The 11,458-nt window shown below is 30.4% G+C and overlaps 1 protein-coding gene across 1 annotated transcript; it reads left to right on the forward strand.

The window, feature by feature from the left end:
* The first annotated feature begins 10,556 nt into the window (after positions 1-10,556).
* LOC107632954 (uncharacterized) lies at positions 10,557-11,024 on the forward strand. Its single transcript, XM_016336596.1, has one exon. The coding sequence runs from the start codon at positions 10,557-10,559 to the stop codon at positions 11,022-11,024; it is 468 nt and encodes a 155-aa protein (XP_016192082.1).
* The last annotated feature ends 434 nt before the right edge of the window (positions 11,025-11,458 follow it).

An 11,458-nucleotide genomic window follows, 5' to 3' on the forward strand; every position in this document is an offset into this window, starting at 1 on the left:
CGTTTTTTTTGGGTCGGCTAAGATAAGAGCTAATGTCGATGATTAATCTTTCTATGGGCTTAAACTTTTGTGGACTGAGTCTTACCAGATTATACTCGAGCAGATATTGTCATATTGGTGAATCAATAATTTGTCTAACATTTCAAGTAAATTAATCTCGTAATTAATGTTTAAATTTATAATTTAATTCTTTCATGATATTATTTTTTAGAAAAATTGATGAAAATTTTGTTATTTTATTTTAAAAAATTAGAGTCTAATTGATTCTAACTTATTAAAAAATATTTTTTAATTGTATTTACAATTTTTTAAACAATAAATAAATAAATTGACTTGATTGAATTTAAGAGAATTTAATTCAGTATCATATATTATTAAATTAATATATAAAAACGCATTTTGGAATTATTAGAAAAATATATTTTGTAAAACTCATTAGTCATTACCAATAAATTTTTTTATGGAATATTTTAGAAAAATATATAAATTTTCTTTTCCAACCATAAGATTTATAAAAAGAAAAAGAAAATACAAGCTAAATTTTTTTAAGCGTAAGCTTATTACCTTTCCAGTAGCAGAAATGGATCCTCTCAATTTTTTTTTAATAATTGAGAGAATAAAGTGTGATCTTTTATTATTAATTTTATAAGTGGAATAAAAAAAATAAGAAAGAGAACAATAAAAAATTAGAGATCACACTTTACTCCCTCAATTTTTTTAACAATTCCATTCCCTTTAGTAATGGGATTGTATAATAAACTTCAAAAAGTATTTATGATACAAATTAAATATAATAATGCTACATAATAACCACCAAAATATTATTATTTTAGTTATTATTTATTTAGTAATAATTTATCTATATTTATTAAAATTTGTATATATGAATCAATATAATTTTGTATTTATATTTTTTAAAATTTATACATATAAATTAATAAAATTTATTTGTTAAAAATAATTTAATTTTTATATTAGTCAAATGATATTCAAAAATATTAAAAATTGTTGATCTACCTGCGAGTATCCAATTCGATCGAGTACGGTTGACAATCCGATTCGCATCAGATAGGGTTCTCGTGCGGGTCGGATACGGTGCGGGTTGAGCCTCAACCCTATCCAATCAATCCACACCCAATATATGTATATATTATATATTTATATAAAATTATATTTCAATTTAATATAAAACCAAAGACCTCTCACTAAATATAAAAGATCCTTAACTACTAAGAGAAGATTATTAATTAATAATTTAATACGTTTGTTGTTTACATAAAAATCATCAGTTCCATTTTAAATCATCATCAAGTTATATAATAATGTTGTATTCTTTTTATAACCCGTGGATAGAATCAGATATCTGTAGATTAAGAATAAATATAGTTAGGGTTAGAATATTATCAACTCACGAATAGGATTAAGACTGAATTCAAACTCTATCTTACCCTACATATTTTTATTCTTAGGTGTGAAGGTGTCATATGCGTGCGCAGTGTTTTTATATTTTATTTCTCGAAAAAAAAAAAAAGAAAATGGCAGTTTGACTTTGATATGAAATTTCCGTTTTTATGTTATCAAAAAATTTTTACCTATAATAATATATTTTAATAAATTTTAATTATTCATCTTAATTATATATTTTTTATAATTAAAATTAACGATTAAAAATTACTAAAATTTTCTATGTTATTTTCATTGTTTAAAAACCTCGTTAGCGTGTTTTATTTCAAGGTTCATGCATGCAATAGACCGAACAGGGTTGGTTGCTGCAAGTCCAGGAATCTATGCTAGTTGACTTCAATATATACTACAGTATTATTTTCTGCATCTAAACATCATCTTTCTCTTGTGTTTGTGTACTCTAACGTAACGTTTACACAGCAGTAGTGTTGACGCTTGATATCTGATTCTCCCCTTTTGCATCAGAATCAGAATAAAAACACTACTTTCTGGCAGAATTATATTGGTTGAGGAATGTGTTTGACTATTTTAGTGAAACCAAATATTTATAATAAAGAATTATTTTTCTTTAGTCATTAAATTAAATTATGTATACCAATGAATTATAACTCAAATAGTATAGTTTCTCCTATATTTTTTTAAGAAGACGTAAATTTGGATCTCTCTATTTTTGGTAAAAAAGAAAATTAAATCATGTATAGGTTACCTTTTATTTTTTTTTTTTTTTGCGTTGATAATAGTCAAAGTTAATTATATTTTTTTACCTGCCATAGCTATATTTTTATAATTATGCAACATATATATTAAAAACCAAATAATTCGAGTAAATAATAAGATTTTTTATTTAAATATAATATTTATAAAAATATATAAAATATAAAGTAATTACTCATTTACATATACGTTACATATCTTGGGTATAGAGTACAAAAAATAATTAAAAACGTAATTCGAGTATTCTATATTCGAGATATGAGCAATTAAAAAAATGTGCACAAATTGATGTACTGTACTTGAGATAGAGTCATAATGAATTTTCTACCACTGTATCCGGAATACAGCCATAACTAGTATGGTGACATTGTATCCGGACAGAATACGTGCTTAAATAAATAAAAATCTCTACATTCTAAATACATAACAAAAAAATAACTATATAAGTAACTCTTTGACTTGCATTCCTTATACCAAATTCTATTTATTTTTTTCTATTTTGATCTTTTTTTTTTTAAAAAAGACTAGTTATTAGTTTTTTATATAGTAGTTTATCTCAATGGGATCATCAGAAAAGAGGGAGTAACATTTGAGTGCAATTCAACTGTAATACTACATACTTTCGTGTTGATTCCTAGATGCGTTTAAGAATGTCATCTTGAGCAATATTGGGGGTAATCGGTTCGAAAGAGGTTGGTCGAGTAGCATATAGATTCCTATCAACACTACCTAGTGGAGGTTTTACTAATGGGAAGTTTTGCCGATAAGCATGTCAGTATAATATTTGATGTGCATGGTAGACTAATGTCACAATATATGATAGAGTTGTATGTGGGAGTTCATGATGTGTTTGGTGGTTTTGGGCCATCGTATTCAATACTCCATGAAGTTTCGGTCCCGGCGAGGCCGATTCACTTTGCCGATCCGTGGGGTAATGGTGACGTAGAGTTCAGGGAGTCAGATTCGGATTATGCTATCAACTCTGATTCGTCCACCAATAATGAGTCGTCTGAGGAATATGTATCGAATACCCCAGCTGGTGGATGTGTTTGATTTCTTCTTTCTCTCCCGTTTTCTGTGCCACAATTATCAGAAGTTCCAGACTATTATCATACTCTTAATTTGGATGCGATGCAACTAGAGGGCCTTTCCATCTTGGCGATAGCGAGGATTAAACACGGGTGGAGGGGTAGAATTTCGAGTGTGCCACAGGGTTTAGGAGTATGAGATGTTGTTCTCTTAGTAGTAAAGAATTACAACATTCGAAAAAACATCGAGTACAGGGGTGTTGGAGTCAGATAGACTGAAATACCATTGTCGATGCAAGCAATCCTCCGCTGGGTGTCCATGGAGTCTTCGTGTAGCATATCGATAGAATTTGTACTACTGGTAAGTGTTGCAATTAACAATTTATAGAATTAAATTAATGTACATTAATTTATACGCTAGATGTTTAGATTTATGAGTTCTCTTGTAAGGAGGTGCAGAGGTTTAGGGGGCACATACTTGTTTGGCGCCAACTATGTCTCAAGATCACGCTCAGTTGGATAGTAGTCTGATTTGTACTATTATCCTACCAATTTACATACTGATCCATTTGTATTCATCCCAATATTGCAAAGTGTAGTGAAACAGAGTTATCATTTCAAGCCATCATATCGAAAGGTGTGGATGGCAAAGCAGAAGGTGATTGCTCAGATTTATGGCAATTAGGAATATTTGTATAACAAAATTTTCAATCTGTTACAAGTTTTGTCTGACTGTCTTTCTGGTACCATACATGATTGTGTTGCAGTTTCACACTACAATGAAAATACGATTGATAGAGATTTTAGAAAGTCAAAAACCTGTGGTAGATCCATGACATGACCAACGACACGCACCCAGCAATGTCCGTAGTATCACGCCTGGCAGCGTTGCACAACAAATGATAGGTGTGCGACAACAGCACAGAGTCCTATGACAAACGCCTGCAACTATCAAAGTCTGCCAGTAGTGACAGCCATCGGAAGGGGACAAGGTTGTGTGACTTGTCTGTAAACAAGTATCCTCCAATCAACATAAATAAATAACATCTGGCATACTAGTAGAGAGTAGCTGCATCAGTCCCTACTGGAATGTGAGACACCCTGTTCCTGAGCCAAGTCATCTTCAATCCAAAATTATGGTTCTTATCTTTGGGCTAGGAAGGAGGCTTATCATCAAGCAAATTCGCAACGTACTACCAAGTGGGGCGCCCATGAAATTGCTAAATATCTCTAGTGCAGCTGCCTATCGGGTCACTATCTGTGCGCAACCCAATATGGTATGTCACATCCTGGAGTGTGATGGTAACTTCGCCCTACGAAAGATGGAAAATATGAGTTTTTGGTCTTCACCGTCCCACAAATACAGAAAGTAAAGTATTGTCAAAGATAAATTTTTTTAACTCTACTATATATTCGAAACCAACATCCTTAATATAAGGTAATAAAATCTTAGGCGGTAGGATCTCCAAAGTCACTCGACATGCTAAGAGATTCTGAAGTGGCTGTACAACTATTATTCATTTGTCTTCTTAACTAATTGCTTATTGCGTTATTGTTTTATAATAAAATAATTACAAATATAATTTAATTAAATTTAAGCATACTCATTAAATAATCTAATGCATATACTCATAAGAAAATGCATTAATTGCTAAATAATATAATATCATTTAAATAAATTTAAGCATGATACATTAACTGATTTAATTCATAAGATAATATATTATTTAATTAAAAATAACAAAAAAATATAATTAATTTATAATAAACTAACATGACAGATAAAAATTATTTCATATATACCTAATTAAATTGAAGCATGACGCATTAACTGATTTAATTTATAAGATAATATATTATTTAATTAAAAATAATAAATAAACAATATAATTATTTTATAATAAATTAACACGACAGGTAAAGTGTATATATGTCACATATACCTAATTAAATTTTAGTATGATTCATTAACTAATTTAATTAATAAGACAATATATTATTTAATTAAAAATAACAAATAAAAAATATAATTATTTTATAATAAACTAACACAATAGATAAAAATTATTTCATATATATATAATTAAATTCTAATGTTTTACTCTTTCAATAAGTCTCATCCAAATAAACATTAAACATCTAATTAACATATAAAGATGGTATCAACTAAAAACTAAATAAATCAATATATATTAAATAATTAAATATTAAAATAATAGACATAAAAACTTACTTTAAAATTTAATATTCTCACCACATGCCAAATTGCATTCAACCTATTAATACTGTCTGACTAAACGTAATTTTCTCGTCTCACCATAAATATTTTGAAACTTTCAAAAATTCAAAATATACCAAATGAAGTCAACAGATCTCATCTCAGTGTTAGTATAGTCATTCTCTAAAAATTATCTGTGCCAGCTCAGCTGGAATCAGTTAGTTTCTAGAGAGTGAGTACACTAACACTCGGCTACACCCTTTTTATAGCGTTTCTATGTATTTCGGACACTGCTTATTTTTTCTGCTTTATATACCGGGTTACTAAATTTTGGTCATATCCCTGTAACATCTGAAATGTGATTTGTGTGTTCTTTCACATCTAGAGTATAATGTATCTAAAATATTTGTATAACGTGATTTATCCACTGCATCCGAAATATAAATAATTGTGGATAAAAATAAATACTATACATTTTACATGTTTCTGTAATTATCATATTTAAGTAATTTAAATAAAAAATTTATAAATAATATATTAAAATATAAAATATATATTTAAAATAATTAAATATTATATATATCATAATAGATTTAGTAATTAATTTTTAATATATATATATATATATATATATATATTATTTTTTATATTTTATTAACAGTGTAAATTATTTCTATTATTTAAAATTAAATTTTTAAATTTAAAATATTTTTAAGTTAACCCCTTTCTTTTCAACATTATTGATAGATCACAATACGTATAAAAGACACTCTTTTTTTCTTAAAACAAATAAAAAATTATACATGGGATCCGATCCGTTATCACTTATCACATAACAGATACGATATTGGGTAATAGAAAAATAGGAAAAAAAAATGAAATTAAATGGTTCATGGGAATCGCATTGTTATTTGTTAATTTTTTTGGGGCAGGGTTATTTGTTATTGTTAATATTTGAATGGGTGGTGACTGGTGAGTGGTGAGTAAAGAAGATGGAGCAGAGGTAGAGAGTTGTCAAAATCAGACACGGCAACCAATGAGGCCCGATGGAAGCTGAGTCTTATTATAAGTGTATGTGGCTGCGTCCCATTGAATCCAAAGCGCAACAAAAAAGTGCCAAACACCGTCTCATGTAATTGAGTGACATGCATAATCATTAATCACCGTCTCTCTTTCTTCGCCTTATTATTACATTGACAACTTCTTTTGAAATAAACCTAATATTCCAAGTCCAAAAAAAAAAAAAAAAAAAACCTAATATTCAATATAATATTGACTATTCAGAGATTTAGTATCTTTTATGTATTCTCTCTCTTTTATTTAATAAAATTACATGTAAAAGTGTCAACTAACATTATCCAATATTTTTTAAAAGATTTAGTTAACTTATATTTTAAAAGTACATATTAAAATTATAAATTAACACTTTTTATTAAAATATAAAAAAATTAATTTTAATATATTTATTTATATTTATTAAAAATTAACATTTTTACTAATAATAATTTATCATGTATTATATGATACATATTAGTTAAATTTTTTTAAATAAACATTCATTTAAAATTAAATTAAATTTTAAAACCAGATATTATTTGTCACGTATATAGGAAAAGGCCTCCTATGATCAAGTGAGTGAATCTGTGGGCACAATTTTATATTCTCCATCAAAATTCGAAACAGGTGACATTATCGAAAATTCGAAATAGAGTAAAACCTAAATTGCAATATTAAATGTGTTCACTTTCTTCACCAATATTGAGTTGTAATAATATCTTAAGATTTCTCAATGCAAAAGACTAAATTACCAACAGCGTTTCAACAAACATGTAATTAATAATTCAACTTTCACCATTTTTTTCACAAAATAATTATTTAGTTAATTTTCTCTTAGTTAATTTTCTCCCCAAATTACTTTTTCTTTAAATATTTAATATTTGTTCAGTTTTTAAGCTTGATTAATAAATTTAGTTATTTTTAAAAATTTAATCTCCTATTTTAATAAAAAATAACTCCCAATCAAATTCAGTTTTAGTTTATTCCTAAAATCTCTCCATTTAAAATTGTCTATAATTTAAATACGTTAAAATTCATCTTTAAATTCACTCTAACCGTTGAAATAAGTGCAAAGAGTATCAGAAGTACATATTCTTTTGGATTTTTTTATTCTACTAAAATTTTAAAAGTAGCATACACAATATAATTTTTAGTTATCATATTCTCTTAATATCTCTTAATTTTCTTTATCATAGTCTCCTCTTTCTATTTTTCTCATTCTTCTTCTTTTTTTGACTTGTTTTATTATATCTACTATTTTTTTTTCTTTGCCTCGATTCACACCACTCTCATTATAAATTCGGGTGGAGGAGGAAATTCACATCAAGAATCAGATTGTGAGAAGAATGAGATAGATGTGGTGATTTTAGTGAAGGAGGATTATTACTAGGGATGGGAGGCTTGTTCAAAAAGTCTATATAGCAGTATTTTTACTGAGAGAATTTTTTCAATTGATACCATTGACAACACTTTAAAAAAAATTGGGAGAAATCGAATGGTTTTAGAATGATGGAGAAAGGATCCATTTGAACAAGTCAACATATTATAAAAATTAGATTGAGGTATGAAAAGAATTGGATTTTTTTGCACATACTATGCTTATATTGGTCATGATTCGAAACACTGCGCGCTACTTATCTCTGATTCTGCTTCTGGTTCTATCAAACAAGACCGAATTGGAGAATAGGTCAAAGCTGATTAAGTTGGTAAGAGAGTGGATATTGGTGATAGAGAGGACTCTTCTGGCGCACAAAAAGCCAATTCCAAACCTGCCCAACCGAGAAAAAAAATCCATGCCAAATTGGCTAATTGAAGGATTTTCTAATTTATCTATGTCAGGCTCGTCAGCTGAAATTCAGAAAAATAATGATAATATGGAGAGTGATAAAATTCCAGACACTGATTCTCTTGGAGGATATTACCAGCACTATTAATACTATAAAAATTGATTCTCATGATGACCTCAACATAGATAGCGCTAAGAAGAAGATCAAGATAAAGCAATTGGTCAGAAAAGGGTCGGATACACATAACCCGATTGGAGGTCTGAAAAGAAAAAGTCAAGGAAAAGAGAATGCAGACGAGTTTAAAAAGGTCTGTGCAGAGGAGAAACAGAGTACTGCTAGGTGGGTGGAGGGTGCCAGTCGTTCAATGGCACCCCAAGGAATATGAAGATCATTACGTGAAATTGTCAAGAGTTGGAGAGACCCTTGATGATCCACACTCTTAAAGGAATTATTTAATCCCATTCCCTCGAGATGATTTTTTTGTGTGAAACCAAAAACCAATCTCGACAGGTGAAAAAGAAATTGAAGTTATATGGATATAATAGCTGAAAAATAGTTGATCTGATAGGTAATACTGGTGGATTAGCTCTTGCTTGAAAAAATAATGTGGTAGTGCATATCATAAGTAATTTAAATTACTTTATAGTGGCTTAGGTGACAGATACCTCCTTCAATATGAATGGAACCTGCTTGGAGTTCACTTTCATTGCAATGAACAAGTTTAGTTCAATTCTTTGAGGTTTTGACCACTCTACAACAACTACAAGGTAATGTGGTTATTATGGGAGATTTTAATGTCATTGTTGATCAGAATGAAAAGATTGGTGGTAGCCTCAAAATGCCAACTGTAAGAATCTGATTTTCAGTAAATAGACTTTTTTTGTTATTTTCAAATTTATATCGTAAATCCAAAACCTCGGTCCAATAAGAAATAGTGAGGTAGGCCGAAGAATTAAAAAAAAACAAAACTTAAATAGAAAAAAGAAATTAATGATGTCAAAATTGACTTTATGAGGGTAATTAATTTCTTTAAGTCAAATCAGACTAGTAAATATTAAATATTAGCTTATTATTGGCTTATTTTCTTCACTAGAGACTTTTTGAGCCGAGAAAGCATTTTTAGTGACGGTTTTACATACGCCGAGAAAATCTCTAGTAACCAAAAACTTCGGAACCACTGGTAAAAATAATTTCTACCTAGGTAATTATGTTATAACAACCATCCACTTATGATTTACTTCTTTAAGAATAAATCTTAGCTATAAATTATTTTACCACAGGTAAAAGTTACCCGAATCGAATTTCTGACTAGTATTCTGCAAATGACTCCTAGAGACCCCAGAATACTATTACTTGCCACCCACGTAACTCGCCCCTCCCTCTCAGCATCTGGGCTGAGATTATCTTAGCCTCTCACCCCTCTCTAATGTATTTTTTAATCACGAAAAACTAAGCGCGGTTAACTGCGGATAAACATGTCATTATAATGCCGATTATTCCTCCTCAAACTCATGCCCCTTCACTCTCAAATCCAGCCTATTTTGTTCTGAATTTTTAGCCTCTTTTACTATCATAAATTCAGCAAGCTCTTCATTACCGTCGATGACATGCATCTGTATGTCAAATATGGTAGTGTGTTGCTAATTGGAGTGGCACAAGATAGTAACATTAATATCTTTTCTGTGGCATTTGTAATTGTTGAGTCTGAGACTACGAACTCCTAATTGTTCTTTCTTACCAACTTAAGATAATATGTGACACCACAAGAAGGACTTTTGATATATCTGATAGATATCATGCAATCAAGACTGCACTTAGAGCCGATAATAGTGGTTGGAAGCCTCCTAGAGTGTTCCATACTTATTGTGTCAAGCACATGGCCGCAAACTTCATGTCTCATTTTAAATCTGCCGAGGGAAAGTGATATCTCATGAATGCTGCTTATAGTCTAAGCAAGGTTGGGTACGAGTAGTACATGGATACTTTGAGAGGTTTATCGCGTGGGATGGTAACTGGGCCGATAGATTCAACAAGAAAATATAGTTACAAGATTGTGATAGCAATCACAGGTTTGGGCACATGATAATGAATCTCTCCGAGTGCATGAATGCAGTTCTGAAGGGCACACATTATTTACCGATTTTAGCCATCGTTAGATGTACTTACGAGAGGCTGCAGTAGTTGTTCGTCAAGAAGGGCAGGGAGACATAGGCACAACTGACAGCGGGTAACCAGTTTTCTCAGTGGCTGATAGCTGCTGTTGAGAAGAACAGAGAGGAAATTTCTAAGATGTGTGTTACGCACTGCGATAGAAGGGACTCAGTGTTTGTGGTTGAGGAGTTAAATCCGTTTGAGAGTTGGTCTCAAGGTTTATTTCGTGTTCGGTTGAGTGCGGGCACGTGTGACTGTGGCCTTTTTCAGTCACTTCATTTTTTATATCGTCATGCACTTGCTGCTTGTGCCACCACAAATATTGAGTGGGGCATATATATTCATCCGGTGTACATGCAAGATGCTGCTGCGTTCAAGGTGTATGAGGTAGAGTTCTCCCCTAATACCAGACGAGAAGCTATGGTCAGAGGGGTACAGAACACGGTTGCATCTAATCCTGCCATGCGTAGGAAAGTAACTGGCAGACCGGTTTCTACGAGATTTCGTAACAAGATGGATGAGGCTGAGTGCCAAGAGAAACAGTGTTTTATAGGCAAATCGAGCATACTCGGAGAGCTGTCCCAATCAACCACAGAGGATACCTAGTTGTGTCGTGACTATTGAAGTATATCGTTTGCACTAGTTGTGTCCTGTATTTGTATGGTGTTATTATCTTTTTTGTTTTGTTTATTTCATTTATTAGAAATTGAATGCAAAATTTAAATTAGTATTCGACATACTTTATTCATGTAAACTTGAAAATAGTTACTAATCCAATAGATGACGGTAGTTAAAATTTAAATTCCAATAAGCTGTTTAAAGTGTCGATACACAAACTAAATATCAGATAAAGTACATAATACAATCTTAATAATACATAATACAAAAAATAAATGAAGTATAAAATACAATATGAATAATACAAAAAGCAAGTAAAGTGGATCATTGGTGCTGGTCAGGCGAGTAATACAAGCGATGCCCAGTACCATAGAATGGAGGTTGTGTCTGCCGAGAGGGTCTGCCATGTCATGAAGCATAAG

The sequence above is a fragment of the Arachis ipaensis genome, chromosome B3 (assembly GCF_059453495.1).
Source record: "Arachis ipaensis isolate K30076 ecotype BB chromosome B3, ASM5945349v1, whole genome shotgun sequence".
Lineage (NCBI taxonomy): Eukaryota > Viridiplantae > Streptophyta > Magnoliopsida > Fabales > Fabaceae > Arachis > Arachis ipaensis.

Coding starts and splice junctions, on each gene's coding strand:
- LOC107632954 (XM_016336596.1), top strand. CDS start 10,557: ATGTGTGTTACGCACTGCGATAGAAGGGACTCAGTGTTTGTGGTTGAG.